The sequence below is a fragment of the Castor canadensis genome, chromosome 18 (assembly GCF_047511655.1).
Source record: "Castor canadensis chromosome 18, mCasCan1.hap1v2, whole genome shotgun sequence".
In the NCBI taxonomy this organism is placed as follows: Eukaryota; Metazoa; Chordata; class Mammalia; order Rodentia; family Castoridae; genus Castor; species Castor canadensis.
This window is the reverse complement of record NC_133403.1, coordinates 34768904-34787340: the sequence shown is the minus strand read 5'-3', so window position 1 is coordinate 34787340 and position 18437 is coordinate 34768904. Positions and strand designations below refer to the sequence as shown.

Below are 18437 nucleotides of genomic sequence, written 5' to 3'. Positions count from 1 at the left end.
ACCTCTCACACACTTGTTCACAACCAGCACATCCATGTCTAGTTCAAGGCCTAAGGCCCCATGGTCCCCAAGTGGAGGCCTGAATTGAAACCCAGGTGACCCCCTCTCATCCGAGAAAGCCACAAACTATTGGATTGTTCAGTGTGAGGCCACCAAGGTACAACAGGTGGGCACCCTTTTAGCAACTGTTGGCACAGGACACCAGCTACCTCCCTGACCCCCTGTTCCTTTCCCCCACAGTCCAGCCCCCTGCTGCAGGGTACCCCCATTCTGAGGACCCAGGGAGCTTGGTTGGGGCCAGACTCGGACACACACATCTCAGCTTGTCTTTTCGAGACAGCTCCACCTGCTCCTCGCCCAGGGTGGTATCGATGGGCCGGAAGTAGGCCATGATGGTAAGGAAGTCCTCAAAGTTGATCTCATCAGCCAGGCCACTGGGCCCCTTGCGCAGATTCCTGTAGGGGACAAGGGGGCGCTGTCAGCTGTACCCTGGACCGTATTGTCCTGCTACCAACAGCCCAGGAGAACTCAGGCCTTCTGGGCACACGCTTGCCTCGTGGTGGCCAGTCTCACCTGGGTTCTGCATCCTAAGAACCTGCTTCCTAGGGGCCCCCGGGGGTGCAGGAGCAGAGGCCCTGCCCACCCTTGGAGCTCCCATGGGGGAGTCGGGGAGACAGTGACTCTGTTGATGAGGGCTGGAGGGAGGGATGCCAGGGTGGGTCACAGAACACACAGTGGGCCCTAGCATTTGAGGAAACTGAGGCCTAGGGTCCTTGCTTTCATCTTGGCCCACTGGGATAGCCCGTGGACCGAGAGAGCTTTCTAAGTGGTTGAAAAAAAAAATACTGTAAGAAAACTGAAATACGATTTCATGACATGAAATTCAAACTCCAGGGTCTATAAATAAAACGTCATTGGAACACAGCCGCACCATCCGCCACTCCCCCTCGAGGGTGGGGGAATTGCAAGGAGACCGGGGCTGGTGCAGCTCTTCCAGAAAAAGCGCTCGGTCAGCGGTTTGCGATTTCAGTACAGTGACAGTGAGTAGCCCAGACATCCTGGAAGTCTCTACCGTCAGCGCCAGGCCTGGGAGTCCCCTCGGCTCCCTGCCCCGCCCTCTGTCCCCCCCAGATCTAGTCCTCCCGCCCCCTCCACTCTTTCTCCTAGTCACACTTCACATGTCCACAAGCCAGGACAGGCTTTCTCACTCATCTGCTAAACACCCTGAGGTCACCCGGCTCTCTCAGTGACCCCCACCTCCCACCTGAGCCCAGCATGCAGCACCCCTTCCCACCTCACTTCCCTCCTCAGGGTCCCAGACAGCTGGTCCCTACTTGGTGTCCTTTTCAGATACAGCTATTTTATTTTGTGATACTGGGATTTGAACTCAGGACCTCACACTTGCTAAGCAGGTGCTCTACCACTTGAGCCAGGCCCAGCCCTTCTCGCTTTAGTTATTTCTGGACGGAATCTCATGCTTTTGTCTAGATGGCGATCCTCCTACCTCTGCCTCCCGAGTAGCTGATGACAGACGCGAGCCACCACAGCTGGCCCTGGCCACCAGTGTTCAGGAAGCAGGGCACCTGTGCCAGTTCTCAGCCACTCTTCCTAACTTCAGACCATGTGATCGAGGAAGCTGCTCCAACTCATTGTCCCTGGCTTCTGACCAGGGGGAGGGGTCAGCCCTGCACATACCCTGTCCCCTCAACAAGGGTGGCAACTCACAGACCAGCCCAGCAGACCCTGACCTCCATCCTGACAGCTGAAAACACAGGTCCTAGATCTACCCAGAATCAAGACAGACAGACCCAAGATGGAATCTGAATTCCCACAGGGGACAGCTGAGAGCCAAGTGACCTGGGTCAGGTTTGTACTGCCTCAGTTTCCCCACTGCTGCCCAGAGACCTCAGCTCTCTTCCAACCTCCTTCACAGAGGATGGGTTCCCCATGACAGAGCCAAGTTCACCACCAGTCAGATCTGCACCCCAGGTCCAGCCACTCCTCCTTCCTGTGGCTCACAGACAACCACTGGCCCTCATCTACACAAATGCAAGACACCCCATCTCTGGCCTCTGCCTCCCCCACCCCGTTTCCATCCCCACAACTCAGGCAGCCAGAGCAACCCGTGTAAAGTGCAAACTGTTTACCCCAATGTCTCACCTTAACATCCATCAGTGCCCCCATCTCTGCTCCTAGGGTGACAGAGAGACCCTCTTGCTGGTCCACAGGCCCTGCACAGTGTGGCCCTGTCCTCCCACGGCTCATCATGCCCAGCCAGTCTATGCTCCAGCTGGCTTCCTGTCCGACACCTCACTTCCTGAGCACCACAGGGCCTTTGCACATGCGATTCCAGTTGCCGGGAGCATCTTTCTTTCCCTGCTTTGCCTGCTTGACTCTCAGTCACTTCTGCCTCGGCCTTGCCCCACAGAACCCAGAAGAAGGCATCTCCCAGGGGGGTCTGTGGCAGTCGCAGTCCCTGGTGAGGCACAGCCCCAGCAGAACCAGAGCTGGATGGAATGGGTTCCCGCAATTCAAACCCACCAGGGAATCCTACCAGCCTTTTCACAACGCACTGCGTCCCCTTCCTTCCCTTTTCTGCCCGTCCCCCTGCTTCTCTGTGAGCTCTGTGAATGCGAGGACATTGGGGTGAACAGGCTGGCTGGCCTAGAGTGCTCGTCTCTCGCCCTGGCAGCCTAGAGTGACCAGATCCATGCACACACCTTTGGACACCAGGGTCCATGTTCTCTTTCAACCCTGAGGGCTTCTGGCCAAGGCACTTGCCCTCCCCTAAACCAGGGCCCCGAATGTGGCCACGCTGTACCAGCGTCCTCATGGCGGGCCCCAGAAGGGGTGCTATTGTTATGTTTCTAGATGAGGAAACTGAGGCAGCCTCCACGATGGCCTCTGATAGTCCTCATGGCCCTGGCTGTCCCCTCTTCAGGTGTGGGGTGGCCAGTGGCTTATCTCTATAGACATACACAAGTCATGGCGGGTCTCTTCTGAGATCAGGTTACAAAAATGTGGGGGCTTCACTCTGAGGGAGGGAGCAGCCGCCCTGTGGAGAGGCCCATGAGATGCCACCAGCCACCAGCCAAAAGAATGAGCTTAGCGGCTGTGGCAAAATGTCTGCCACAGACAACTTTAAGGGGGGAAGGTTTGCTTGGAATCATGGTTTCAGAGGTTTCAGTCCGTGGCTAGCCGGCTCCACTGTGATGAGGATGAGGCAGAAACATCAAGAAAGCCGCTTGGGCCGATGGAGCGACTCAACTGGTAGAGCACCTGCTGAGCACGTGTTGAGGCCCTGAGTTCAAACCCCAGTACCACCAAAAAAAAAAAAAAAGCTGTTTGTGTCACAGCAGTCAGGAAGCAGAGAGATCGGAGGAGGGGGGAACAGGGACAAGATAGACCCTTCAAAAGATGACTCCAGTGACCGAATTCCTCCAACCAGGCCCCACCTCCTGGTTTCTACCACCTCCCAAAAGCACCATCAATAAGTCACTCTATTAATTAGGAGAGCTCTCTCAGGAGCCGATCGCCTCTCTATAGCACCCCCAGGTGGGGTCCAACCTTCAACCCATGAGCCTTTTGGAGGACATGTCACATCCAAGCCACAGTGACAGTGGGGCCTCCTGCTGTCGAGGAGCTTGAGGGGAACCCTCAGCCCCAGCTGATGTGTTGGCTAAAGCTTGGAGAGACCTTGAGCCCCAGACCCCAGTAACTTGCACCCTGATTCCTGACCCCAATGATAGATGGTAAGATAGCTCAGAGGCAGAGAGCATGCCTGAAGCCCTGAGTTTGATCCCCCCAAAACAAAACAAAAACACCCTGCTACATTCCGGGCCATTTGTTACACAGCCTGAGCTGACTAACACTCCAAGCCTAGAGGGCCCCGTGAGCTGACCAAGGTCACCCAGCTGCGAATGCAGAACGTTCGGACCTCAAACCTGGCATGGCCTCATGACAAGGTCACTCGGGGAAGGCGCTCACCTGTTGTCGAAGAATGCACGGACGATTTTGGATCGGATCGGGTTGAGCTCCAGGTCCGGGATGTTGTTGAAGTTCTCCTTGCTGGTTTCCAAAAGGAGGAGCACAGGGCAAAGCGAGAGAGACGTCAGCTGACACCTTTGTCACACATCAAGCTTATTTCTTCTAACTCGAGAATAGCTCAGCGTCGAGATGGGCCGAGTTGCCTCGTTTATGTGTCCCCTGCTTTCGCCTTCGGACTGGATGGGAGCAGGCAGGATCTGGGGACTCGCGACCCTCTGGAGAGTCTGAGCGATGGGTTGTAATTCATCACCAGAAAAAGGCAGACATGGGATTTGGGGAGGGGGCAGGGTCAGACCCCAGATCGGGGAACCCTGCTTTGGCTACCCTGGGCCCCCAGCAGTAGGACGCCGGCTTGGAGCTTCAGAAAATGGTCTGGGAGGTCCTCGAAAGATTCGATGTAGGGCTGTCTTATGACCCAATGCCACTCCTGGACACCTGCCTGAGAGAAGGGAATGCCTGCTCATGACCCTTCATGGCTCATTGCTCCCGACAGCCACCAAATAGGAACAACCCGAATGTGTGCCAACTGACAGACAGCCAAACAGGGGTCTGTCCACACAATGGAGTATCACGCAGTCATGAAAAGGAATGAAGAACCAACACAGGCTGACATATGGATGAATCTTGAAGTCGGGGTACTGCTGCCTGAATGAAGCCAGATAAAAATGGTCACCTTCCACGAGTCTGCTGAAATAAAGTGTCCAGAACAGGCCAATTCGTGAGACAGGAAGCAGAAGAGTGGCTGTTGGGAGGCTGGGCGAGGGAGGGCATGGAGTATGGCTTAGGGGCTGGGGCTTTGTTTGGGTGATTAAAATGTTCTGAAAAGCCTTTGTGGTGCTGGATGCACAAGTCTGTGCACATACAAAGTCACTGAATCATATATTCTGAGGACCGAGCCATTTGGTACAATTTTACTTCGGTAAGTCATTCATTAAACGTGGCCAGCCGTGGGCTCAGTTTGGTAACCTCAAGAGGAAAGGGCTCACGAGGTGGGGAGGAGACAGGGGTGACTGCCTTCAAACAAAGGTGTCCAAGGGTAAAATGACAGTGGCGATCACCAGAATCAGGACTCAAAATTACAAGAGACGGACAGTGGAGGGGAGGAGACAGCACTGTTTGCCTTGGGAGGCTCCACAAACACACCCATGTCCCCGTCCTCCCTCGCCTCAGGGCAGGGGCAAAAGGACTGGCCTAGTGACTGGACCCCTCCTGTTCCTTTCACCCCCAGCGGCTTCCTGCCCCAAAACCCTCCCTCGTGGTTCAGCTTGCTGGTGGCATCTGGCCAAGTTGATGAGCTGATGTCTGTACACAGCCATTTTTAATTTTTTTTCCCATCACTGGGGTTTGAACTCGGGGTCTACACCTTGAGGCACTCCACCAGCCCTTTTTTTTTGTGATGGGTTTTTTTGAGACAGGGTCTCATGAACTATTTAGCCAAGCTGGCTTTGAGCCACGATTCTCCTGATCTCTGCCTCCTGAGTAGCCAGGATTACAGGCGTGAGCCACCAGCTCCTGGCCCCAGCCACATTTTAGATTCACAAGAGCCCACTCTGGAGGAAGGAGGCTCACTCGGGACAATTGGCCAGGGCGATGGGATGTTATTCGGCCATGCATCATAGCGGATTTTTTTAAGCCACAAAAAGGAATAAAGTAAGCCAGGTGCAGTGGGGTGTGCCCTGTCAGCCCAGCTACTCGGAGTTTAAAGCAGGAGGATGGCTTGAGCCCAGGAGTTCGAGACCCACTGGGGCAACATAGCGAGATCCCACCTCAAAAGAAAACAAAACAATGAGGGAAACATCAAAAGTCAAAAACGTCGCACAAAGTGATAGAAGCCACATGCACAAGCCCTGCGTATCCCGTGACTCCTTTTGTGGAAGGCATAGGAAAATGACAAATCCACGGGGGTGCTAAGAGGAGCCCCGGTTTCCAAGGGCCAGGTGACAGGCCATGGCAGCTGAGGACAGGGTTTCTTTCTGCGTTGGTCTAAATGCTTGTGAAAGGGAGGCTGTTTGGGGGGACCAACAGGAGGGGGAAAGGAGATGATGGCGGTGACCAGGATCAAAGTCTGTTATGAAAACAGCACGAGGATCCTCACTACACGCTGCTAAAGAGGAGGTGAGTTAGGAGAGAATAATACAGACAGGGTGAATTTGACACACACGTGCGTGTGTAAATCTCACAGTGATGCCCCGTACAGCCAATTTATGCTGAGAAAATCCATTGATCGCACACTTTAGGTGGGAGAACTGAGTAATATGTGAATTGGAGCTCCACAAAGCAGCTAAAAATGGAACCCCTGCAACTGTGACTCCATTTACACAGAGGAAAAAGTGTCCCCAAGAACCTCACAGCTGGAAGCCAGGCTAATGGTTAATCGCCCAAGGGGGTGGCGGCCAGGAGGGGGCACAAGGGACATCCAGGCTGGAGGGTCCCCTCTGTGGAAGTTCCTCCAGTCTTGGACACCCGTGCTGTTCAGACTAGGACAGGCTCTGTCCCATCCCCCACGTCCCCACCCCCATCACTGGCAACCATAGGAGGAAAGGGAACAGAGAGACTAGCGCCTTTGGGTAGAACGAGTCAAGGTTACCAGGGGAGACGGTCACCTTCTATAAAATCACAATCGGATGACAATAAACGGCTGCAGGCCATATTTCCTGTGCAAGTGGTTCAGCCTATACTTTCTCCTTTCCCTGTGTGGAACCTGACCAGGCTCCAATGAACCAGCGTAGCAGGTGCAACACAGAGAGGTTTCACCACCTGCCCAGGATCACCCAGCTGGGGCACAGGGTGTCAGACAGGATCGCCAGCAGGGAGAAGCCATGCTCATACTGGATGGTCATGTTCTTTACTGAATGGGACCCGTTTCCCGCAAGAAAGGGACCTTGTGAAGCTGGAGGGGGAGTCTGGGGAGAACAGAAAAGCAGGTGGGAGCCGCAGGGGTCATTGCTAGCATGTGACTCAGCCCTCTCTGGCTTTCACCGGCACAGGTTCTTGGCTGTGACGAACCCTTCCTCAGCCTCAGTTTTCCATCTGTGAGGGGGCCGCACCAATGCTTGTTGCAAGGTGAAGGGAAGGCTCTGGAATCAGCCTTGGGTCTGCCCTGCTCTGCTGCCCAGGACAAGTGGTTTGGCCTCTCTGAGCCTCAGTCTGCATCTCTGGATACAGGAGTCCCACAGGGTGGCGTCAGCTCAGGTCAGACAAATTCAGTCTGTGGATGTGGTCCTCAGGCTGTAGCACTGAGCAAATGGGGACAGGGACCCTGTCCTCAATGCCTTGCACAACTGGGCATGGCAAACATGCTTGGTTTGCTGAGCGAACATCTGAGTGTAAAGAAAGGGGTGATGGGCATGGCCTCACTCCTCCATCCTTTCGTTTGTACTAAGCCAGGTTCCCTCCCTCCCCGGTGCTCAGCTGTCCAAACCCTTCGGCCTGGACTGACCCAGGAAGCAGAAACCACCACAGACCGGACTGAGCAGCGCAGTGAGGAGACAGAAGCTGGGCCTGCAGGGGACACGGCACCCCAGCCCCGGCTCTGTGGCCCCCCAAGGGGTCTGTGCAGAGGTCCTCAAAGTTCACTGCCTCTGCCTCCCCACCGGCACCTGCTGGGCCCATGCTCACCTCCAACCACCATGGGCTCCACTCAAAGCCTCAGTTTCCTCACCTAGGAGGTGGGCACAGACCTAACCCTTTCCCGCAAACGGGGTGGTGCAGGGGTAGAGCTCATGGAGGTGGCGGGAGTCAATGCAGGCTCTGCCCACCTGCATGGGCCACCGCACACCTGAGATTTCTCATCTGAAAAGTGGGGGTCATGGCAATCCTGGGGATTAATGAGTTATTAAATGACACAACCCACGTAAGGTGCCTGGCACACTCGAACATTACAGCAACAGCAGAAGTAGTAACAGTGACACCAACATAGCCTGTGGCACTGACAACAGAAATAGCAGTGGCCAATCCGCCATGCACTACAGAGCTGGAAGGGGCTGTCCCAAGCTTTATGTGACTCTGAAGTGCATGACAACAGCCCTGCAAAGGGGGCTCTTATCTCCATTTTAAAGATGAGAAAACTGAGGCAGAAACTAAGGATGAGACTGAGGGTTCAGAATATGATGTGGACACCCCCTGGCCCAGGAGCAGCCACTCCCAGGAGGGAGGTCTGGCTGGCTCTTAGGGACACTCTGGCCTCTGCCCCCTGCCAGCCTCCCTTTCCAATAAGGAGGGCAGACCTGGAGCCCAGAGCCTGGGCTAAGCCCCATCAACACTGGTTTCGGTCGCTTCCTCCCCCCCTTCCCCCCCACACCTGCTCCAGGTTCCCACTGAGCCGGTTGGACAGGATGGGCTCAGCCTGGGATGACAGCAGATCACTGTCCTCAGATCACTGTTGATTCAAGTGACCAGTGTTGAACCACTGGTGTGCTGCCCCAGGGACCATCAGAGTGGGGATCACACAGCACCTTCCACACTTCCTCCAGGACAGCTTAAGCCCTCGGGGATCTTAAAATGTCCCCCTCTGGTCCTGAAGTGCTCTCACCATGCCAGGCTGGGCTGTTCACTGTGAGGCTTAATCACATCAGAGTGTCAACAATGATGGTCCCAAGTTTATAGGCAAGAACAAGAGGCCCAGAGAGGCAAAGTGACTAAGCCACAGTCACACAGCTAGCAAAGCTAGGATCATCTTAGGCATATCCTGTCCTTACCAGTTCCTTCAGGGTGTGTGTGTGTGTGTGTGTGTGTGTGTGAGAGAGAGAGAGAGAGAGAGCCAGCAAGAGAGAGAAAGAGAGAAAATGAAATATGTCCTTCATGAGGCATCCACTCCTGCCATTTCTCAGCCCAAAAGACCCCACCTGGAACCCCAGAGAGGGCAGGACAAGTGTCCAGGTCACAAGGGACAGAGAAGACACCAACCAGGGCTGGAGCTAGGTGGCCTCTTCTGTGAGCCTGGTGGCTCCTGCACCCAGCTCCCGCATTCACCACGCAGCACTCACTACCTGACAAGCTTGCTACACGCTAGTGCGTGCTCTGGCTTTGCTGCCCCATGTCACCCATGCCAGACTGGAGTCTCTTCTCACCACCGGGGTCCTCTGTGCCAGAACCTCCCACGAAGGCCCTGGGCACCAAGAAGCCTTGGCTTCTCTACCAGAATCGCCATCCCCACAGGTTAGAAGCAAAGCACTAATTCTGGACCATTTGGGACCTTGGCTCGTTGATCTTAACCTCTGTGGCCTCAGTGTCTTCGTCTGGAGAATGGGGGTGAAGGTGTGAACCCCGAGACCATGCGGGCAGCCCTGGGCTCTAACACTCATTAGCACTCAGCTTCTGACGGCTGGGACATCTCTCATGAGTGTGACCTCCTCTAACTTCCGTGGGGACAACACAATCCTGAGGGCTGCTGATGACCCAGGAAAACCACGAAGGAAATGAGATGGACATTTCACGGATGGTCTGTCTGCCCATGACCGCAGCCTTGCACTTGGAGCTCAACCAGGAGCAGTCACGCGCCCTCCCCATGTCACCTTATCGCAGGACCCACTGCACATTCTGGCTAAACTATTTCTGTGACACGCGACTCCACCCGGCCAGTCCTCCCAAGGGCCTGCCTCACTCCTAAGACTCCCCAGTGTCTGTTTCGGGGTGTCTCCAGGCCTGCCACAGTGCTATCAGGAAGTTACAAGTTGCCCAACCAGAGAGGGGAAGAACCCAGGTCACCCTCGCTAGCTTTTCTTCCCCTCTGTGACCATGAGCTGCTAACTGGCTTGCATGCAGAGGCCCCGCCAGAGGGGACAGGGATGTTTTTCCCTACAAGTGTTTTACCAGCAGGCTACAGAACTCACTGCTTTTGATGAGGGTGGACTCAGGTTTTTGGTTTTTGGTTTTGCTGGTACTAGAATTTGAACTCAGAGCCTTAAACTTGCTAGGCAGGTGCTCTACCATTTGAGCCACATCCCCAGCTCTTTTTTGCTTCAGGGATTTTTTTCAGATAGGACCTGCTGAACTTTACCCAAGCCAGCCTTGCACTGAGTGCCTCCTACCTCCGCCTCCCAAGCAGCTGGATTACAGTTGTGCATGATCACACGCAGCCTGGACTTGGGTTTTGAAGATCTCAAAGCATGAACAATTTGGCAAGGCCCTCATAAAGAACAGAATCACATTACAGATTTTAAAAACCCAGGTACTGGGCCTTGTAAAGAGTCCATACAAAAGTGAGGCCCTGATGTGAGGCTGTTCAGGACCTCAGGGAAAACCCGCCCCAACCTTCTGAGATGAATTCCAGAGAGGGGGGAAACGACGGGTTAAAATCAACGTGAACTTTTGGTGGTTTTTAACCCTTGTGGGATTTTTTTTGAGGGTTATATTCAATTTATTAAAGTTAAAAATTTAGAAACTCTTCCTTAAGCTTCTCACGTGACATACACGTTTTACTAATTAGTCTGTGTATAATCCCAGCTGTCTGGATGGTCACCTGTTTTCTTGTTGTTCTTTGTTTGGCTTTTTGTCTTATTATGTAGTCCACCAGGCTGGCCTTGACCTAGTGATCCACCTGCCTCTGCCTCCCAAGTGCTGGGATTATAGGCGTGTACCACCACACCCAGCTGGGTGATCACTTTTAAGGGGCCTAGGCCCTCTTACTTGGTCCTAATAAGCTCATAGGTACTTTCACCCTCTGAGAAGAGGCATGGGGAACTGCACCCCACACCCATCACAGGCTGAACTGGGGTGCTGGGGCCTCGATTTGGGACACCAGCCATGCCTTTGTTATGAATAGATGGTCCTCAGATCTGGCCAGCTTTCACAGAAGCCTCTAAACCCTAAAAATATGAACCATTTCATGCTAGGAAGCCCCAGCATGGCCCAGAGCCTCCTGGATCCCATCCCAGATGGGCCAGGGATCAAAGAGGTTGAAGGTCCTGTCTGAGGTCACTCAGGATCCCCTGGCAGAGTGGAGACAGGACAGTGTTGCCAGATGCCAGCCCAAGGCCATGCAGGGAAGGACAGGCAGGAAAGCGAGGGGACCCATGGCAGAGTGCCTGGTAGCCCTTCTCCAGGTCCCAGAGGGTGGATTAGGGTTAAGCAAAGTGGTTCTGGGGGGGCGGAGAGGAGGCCCTTCCTGCAGGCGTGTTTGCATAAGTCACTATAGTCAGCCACCAGCTTCCTGCAGCTGGGCCAGAGCTATCACCGAGCACAGCGGACTCAGGGGCTCTGGGGCGCTGTAATTATAATTATAAACGTACCTCCCTCCACCTAATGGCAGACCAGAGAGGCCGACTCAAAAGTCAAGGCAACGCCCACAGCTTCCTTACAGCAGGATCTCAGCACCGGGTTCAAGTCCCAGCTTTTCTGCTTATGAGCTGTGTGGCGCAGGATCCCCATATGGTCTCTCTGTGCCTTATTTCCACATCATCAAAGGGACAGAGGGGCTCCTACCACTGCTTCCTATAGGATTTCACAGGACTGAGGGAACACGTCCCCACCGAGAAGCACACAGAACAGCGCAAGTGATGGGGACTTATACCTGTGACAGGTCCTCTGTGCCAGAGCCCAGCTAACCTCTACCAGGATCACATAAACCCTGAGAGAGGTGTTTTCACAGGTGGATCATCCTTAATGCAAAAACTCCAGAATCTGAAATGCTGTTTTAAAGTCTGAGACTTTTGCAGTGCTGCCGTGACGTTACAAGCAGGCTGCGACAATACAGAATACAGACGCTCCATCACAGAGGTGGGGGAGCCTCCTGCAGCACCCAGGACCAGACAGCCAGTGCTCAGGCATCTCAGGGTGACGGGTTTGACCCACTCCATTTGCCAAAAGCTTAGGAACCCGACTCAGAGCTAAAGCACCCTGCATGTATGTCCTGGTCTTTAATACACAAATCAAACCCAAACGACCCAGGAGAAGACAGGCTCCTAGAAACAACGTGACTGGCCCAAAGCCACACGACAACAACTTGCCTCCCAAGTGTGGGAGTTTTCCTCTGTGTCCCCAAGTCTGAAGAACTGAACACAGGTGGAATGTGAACCTAAAGGCTTTCCCCAGCCAAGGTTGGATCTGACCCCAGGCTCCATTCCCTTACAAGCACTGGGGGAAAAAACCTCATTTGCATTTCTGGGCTCTGGCCATGATGATTGGCTCAGACTTGGGCATGTTACTCCCATCAGAGCCAATGAGAAGGCGGGTAATTCACAAGGGGCTCAGGCTCTCCTCCATTGCGCTTAGCAGGCGGGACAGGCAGCACCGAAGGTGCAGGTCCCGATTACCTTTAATTCTGCATTGGGTAAGTTCAACCGGTAACAGGCCACCGTGAGAACCTCAGAATCTGGCCATTGAAACTGACGCCTTGAGATCACCATGTGCTAGATGAACACGTACTAGATGGCCTTTGAGTAGCCAGGTGAGAGAAAGTGGATACTCACATCTGTTTCCATAAAAGGGAAGAGAACGTAAGTCTGTCTACTAAGGAGGAAGAGAAGGGTTTCCTGCACAGTCTGTCACCTTGAGACCCTGAGTGCTCATTTAAGGCCACTGCACGTGTTAGGAAGTTGATGGTGAAATCTGATCATTCTGCATTGTAAACTCTGAACTCCACGTTGAGACAATCAAGTTGATGACAAGGACCCATCACTAACCTAGTTCTAAACAACTCCACCAGAATCTAAGACCAAACATAGTTCAAGGTGGTCTCATAAGAAAGCCTCTTGCAATTAATGTTTAAAACAGAACGGAGAACCTCAAGTTCCCATGACAAAACTGAAGGCTGTCACCAGCCTCACCTTGCCCAGGGCTGGCACTAACCAGAGGACACAGAATCAAGAGACAGGGGGCCTTGGGACAACGACACTGCCTTGGCTTTGTGCTTCCAGCAATGCACCCAACGTCTTTGTGAGAGGTGGAGCACCTGCCACCTGAAGAAGTCAGACAGAAACAACAGGTGGCTAGAGATTCTCCCCTCCCCTTGTCACCTCTCTGCTGATCATTTTCTGATCCCAACGGGAACAGACATGGATTACTTCCTCCCACCAGGGAACAGCTTATCTTAGAAGGGACCAGAAGAATTAAAACAGCTCAAGGTCTGCTTCAGAAACTGGGGCACCCCAGGGGCTCTTCCAGAGCTACTCAGCAGTCAGGGAAAGAGACGGTGCCAGGCCTGGCTGCAGTCTTACCGAATGGTGGGCTGGTCTCCACTCAGCTGCTTGAACCGCCGGTGCAGCTGCTCGATCTGGTCCGAGGAGACTGAGGAGGAGGAGGAGGAGGGGAAAGAAAGGAAAACAAGAGACAAATTACTGACATTGAACGTGGAGTGCACAGAGGAGGCTGCAGACACTCCTGCCCGCTCACCCGCAGGCTGGCCACTCTCACGACATGGCCAAACTGTGTGATGGGCGAGGAAGCAAGGAAAGGTACCCCCATCTGCCTGGTAACGCAGTGCTGGGGTCGTCAGACCTCCTCCCTCAGGAGGAACACAGCTGTCACCAACAATGGCTCCTGGGACATGGCAGATGTCACCCAGGCCATTCTCCCATGCTCCATCCTTCCCCAGCCAAGAAACAGGAATGTGTGCGTGCTTGTTAGCCAACCTCCTCTCCCACTTCGGATCATGGGGTTTTTCCTAGCTGAGAAGGGGGCTTGGTGCAGTCCCAGGTCAAGAGAGATGAGTCAGGAAGGGGAAAAGGCCAGCGTCGGGAGTGCTGGAGAAACGTACAGAGCATCTAGGGGAGGAAGGGCAACAGGACTGGAAGGAAAAGGAAAAAGGGGTTTTGTTGTTTGTTTTGGTAGTCCTGGAGTTTGACCTCAGGGCGTTGCACTCGCCAGGTAGGCACTCTACCACTTGGGCCAAACCCCCAAGCCAGCCCTTTTTATTTTTTAGATAGGGTCTTGTGTTCTTGCCTTGGGCTGGCCTGACCTGAATCCTCCTCCCTGCACTTCTTGTGTAGCTGGGATGACAGGCACGTACCAACATGTCTGGCTTATTGGTTGAGATGGGGTCTCACTCCATTTTTGCCCAGGCTGGCCTCAGACCAAGATCCTCCAGAGCTCTACCTGTATCTGGGATTATAGATGTGAGCCACGGCACCTGGCCTAAGGATAGAGTTTTGATGGTTGCTGTGGATGATATATTCGGATTCCATTCACCTACACACTTCTATTTATCATCATTATTGCCTCTCTTGGGTCAGGTTTGGTCTGCAGAGCTCCTTCTGAGATTAGACCCTCTGGGTGTCAGGCTTTGTAAAGATGCACTCACATACTGAGGGCTCATCTTATGAACGTGCCATGTCACCTAAATGCATTTCTCACTTTGTCTGCCATACAATCTGCTGAGGGAAGAGCTACCATTATCTTTGATTTCATCCTTTGAGAACTGCAGCTCAGAGAGCGAGGAAGCCCAGACAACTGGTGAGTAGTGGGCTGGGACTCAACTCCTTATCTGCCTTCCCCACTGCTATGTCACTCAGGGCTCAAAGCCAGCAGGACTGGCTCCTGGGGACCACGTCCAACGTAGACACAGCTGTCCAAAGCAGGGCATGGGCTGGGCACCTGCACCCTTCACACTCCTCTTGGCACCCCCACCCAAAGCCCCTTATCGCCTCTCACCCATTAGGGCAGTGGCACAGTCCTGGGGTCAGCTGTCGCCGCCCATCCTGCTCAGTGTTTTCTGCCTTGGGCTCTTCAAGAATCTACAGCTCTGAATCCTCAAGCATCCCTGGTGGCGCTGCTTGCCAGGAGAGACTTGCAAACCTGGGCTGGGCGCTGCTCCAGGCATTAGCTCATCTTTCCACATGACACCCAGGAGGGGGCTGGGTCCCTGTGTTGTGTAAGGACACACTGACACTTGGAAAGACTAGGTGACCACTGGAGATAATGTCTGCCTTTCTGGAGGAAAGCATGGTCATCCAGATCACGGGTATGTCAACACTTGGTGGCCCAGGAGCCCCTCACCCAGTATGTAACTAACAGAAACGCATACCTGTGCTCACCCAAGGATATACCCAGGATGCTCATGGTGACACTGTGTAAGTCGCCCTAAACTAGAAATGAGCCATGTGCCAGCAATGACAGAACACCTAACATGCTAAAGCATGAGTAGTGACATGGCCCAACAATGGAACAGTATACAGCAATGAAAATGGACAAACATACATAACAATGAACAAAAGAAGGCAGACACAAAGGCACATCATGATTCTATTTGCACAAAGTTCAAATTCAGGCAAAACTCCTCTATAGGACAGAGGCTACCCTTGGAGAAAACACTCATTTGAATAGGGCATGGGAGGGACTATTGTGTGTCTTGATCTTGGCACAGGTGACCCAGGTGTGTTCTCAGAAAACTCACACTTAGGGATCATGCACTTTTCTTATTGTGCTATATCACCTCAGGAAGCTTACTCAAAAATGTCAGTAGTTCCACTGGGCAGGAATTTGTCCTGAAAAAAAAAAAATCCTACAGGCACAAAAAAATGAGTACACTTTGTAAATGTGTTCCCTTTGCTTTCAATAGGTTGAGCGTCCCTTAGATGAAATGCTTGGGACCAGAAGTGTTCAGGATTCTGTATTTCTCCTATTTTGGGATATTTGAGGATCACATTTAAATCTGGTGGGGGTGTAACCAGGTCTGAACATGAAATTCATCTGTGGTTTATATGCATCTTACAGCATAGTCTGAAGGAGGCTTTATACAATATTCTTAATAATTTGTGTGTGAAACAAAGCTTATGTACAGTAAACCATCAGACTTGCGGCTTCATGTCAGCACTCAAAAAGCTTTGATTTCTGGAGCATTTTGAACTTTTGGATTGGGGATGCTTAACCTAGAATAGCTTAAAATTGCATTTAACCAACGAGGTGTGGTAGTGCACACCTGTAATCCCAGCACTCGGGAGGCAAAGACAGGAGGACTGAGAGTTCCAGGCCAGCCTAGGCTATGCAGTGAGACTCTATCTCAAAAAACCAAGGGCTGGGGATGTAGCTCAGTGGTAGAGCACTTTCCTGGTGTCCAAGGCCCCAAGTCTGAGTCCCAGCACCCCAAAAAAATTTGCACTCAACCTAAGTGCCCATAAAAAGCAGACGGATCAAGCAACCCATAGTGTATTTTGCCAATTAAAAAGGATGCTGCCTTTAAAAGTGACAATTGTGAGCCACCTGTAGTCCCAGCTACTGGGACAGGAGGATCCCAGGAGTTCAGGGCCACCCTGGGCACCATGGCAAGATGCCATCACAAAACAAAACAATAAAGTGACAATTATATTTGGTATGTTAATACACTCCAAATACAATGTCTAAAACCAACTTGCACCAGGTGCAGTAACTCAAGCCTATAATCCTAGTTACTTGGGAGGTAGAGAGCTGAAGGATCACAATTTGAGGCCAGGAGGACTGAGGTTCTGGCTGACCCCAGCATAAAACAAGACCTTTTCTCAAAAATAACCAGTGCATAAAAGGGCTGGCGGAGTGGCGCGAATGGTAGAGCACCTGCCGAGCAGGGGTGAGGCTCTGGGTTTAACCCCCAATATTGCCATAAAAAATAATATAAACTAAAGAAATCAAAACTTGCTTCAAAACAGTCACTTGTGACATTGGGGCTGGGGATATAAAAATATACACAAATGCATTCAGCGATAAAGAGAGCACAGAATTACTGCTCCTAATGAGGAGCAAAAATTCTCATCTCAATATTAGGATTAAAGACTGCTTTGCTTTTGATTCATTTACATTTTCTGAGCCATAGGAACCCACACAAGAAGTTTTTGGGGTTTTTTCTCCTGACTTATTGTCTGTGGCGCTCTACACCCCAGCCTGGGAGCTCTGCTCTATTGTCCAAATGAGTCATCTTGGCTGGGGACCGTGTCTCAGGCACACGTGTTCTTAGTCAATCCTTTCCGTGACCCTGTGAGGAGCACAGTCTTCCCATGTGACAGAGGAGTGAACCGAGGCTCAGAGGGACCAGGAAACTGACAAGTGTGGTTGTTAACCTTAAAAGAGGGGGTCTAGGATTCGAACTCTATCAGTCCAGCAGAAAGTGCGTACATCGTTTTGTTTGCTTTTTTTTTTTTTAATGGCTACTCCATCCTGCCTGTTTGTGTGACCACAGAAAGTCTCTACAGATTTACAAAATACCTTGATTGATGAAAAATAAGGCACACACCAGTCACAGAGGCCACACGCCATTGTGACTCCATGGTAAGTAAGGGTGCAGACCTTCCCCCCTAATCCACAGAGACAGAAAACAGACGGACTGTGGCCAGGGTTTGGGGGGCGAGAATGAGGAGCCTCTAGCAATGGGTCCTGGGTTTCTTGTGTGGGATAAAATGTCCTAAATTTAATTGTGTTGATGGATGCTCAATCCTGTGAACATACTTTAAATGGGTGAATTTCACGGTGTGTGAACTATACATAGAGCCACTGAGAAGCCAGGCATAGCTGCATGCACCTGTAAGCCCAGCTACTTGGGAGACTGAGGCAGGAGGATCGAGAATTTGAAGCCAGTCCAGGATTCATAGTGAGACCGTCTCAAAAGCAAGCTTCACCATCATGACGCAAGCGGACGTTACAGCTGAGCATTTGCTGCATGCTGGGCTCTGAGCCCAGCTCTACTGTTAGTGACTTGTAACAAATCCTCGAAGGCAGGCGCCCACTCCAGAGCTGGGAACGCACAGCCAGGAGAGGGGCCTGGATCACAGACCACATCTGTCCAGTGACAATCTGCCAGCTGACTGCACCCAAAGCCCCCCCCCCACACACACACAAACGCACCCTATTCAGCCTGACTTGAGGCAGGGAATCAGGACACCCTCCCGCCTCAGGGTCCCAGAGCCAGAGCTCAGTCTGCAGCCTAAGTGAGATTCTCAGCCACACTGATCAGGAGAGAGACTACTGAAGCTCACAAAGTGACTTTCTTCTTCCTGGCAGTACTGAGATTTGAACTCAGGACCTCACAGTTGGTAGGCATGGGCTCTACCACTCAAGCCATGCCTCTAGTTCTTTTTATTTTATTATTTTTTTCTTTTTCAGAGAAAGTCTCACACTTATTGCCCAGACCATGCATAGATCAAGATCCTCCTATCTCCACCTCCTGTATAGCTGGGATTACAGGCACACACTACCATATCTGACTTTAAGAAACCCCAGGGGTCCAGGTTATAGTTCAGTAGTAGCTACTGAGCACACTCACTCCAGGCCCTGGGTTCCACCCTCAGCACTGCAAAACCCAACACCAAAGGTCCTGATCTAACTCCACACCCCCCAGGAGCTGCATCCCACCTCAGCCCCCCACCCAACTCTGGGCCCCACAGGGATAGGCCTGGGAGTGCCCGCCAAAAAAAAAGAAAGCACTGATGTAAATCCTCTCACCTGCAATGTAACCCCTAGGAATGACCTAAAGAATTAAGATGGCACAG

At 52.4% G+C, this 18437-nt stretch overlaps 1 protein-coding gene across 2 annotated transcripts in view; it reads right to left on the bottom strand.

The window, feature by feature from the left end:
- Tesc (tescalcin) overlaps positions 1–18437 on the bottom strand; it is a 38002-nt gene that overhangs the window by 6775 nt on the left and 12790 nt on the right. For both annotated transcript variants that reach the window (XM_020163670.2, XM_020163671.2), the window contains exons 2-4: positions 13203–13272; positions 3988–4068; positions 316–455 (exon numbers count right to left, since the gene is read on the bottom strand). In XM_020163670.2, coding sequence (XP_020019259.1) covers positions 316–455; positions 3988–4068; positions 13203–13272 — 291 coding nt within the window. The remainder of the gene's footprint in view (positions 1–315; positions 456–3987; positions 4069–13202; positions 13273–18437) is intronic.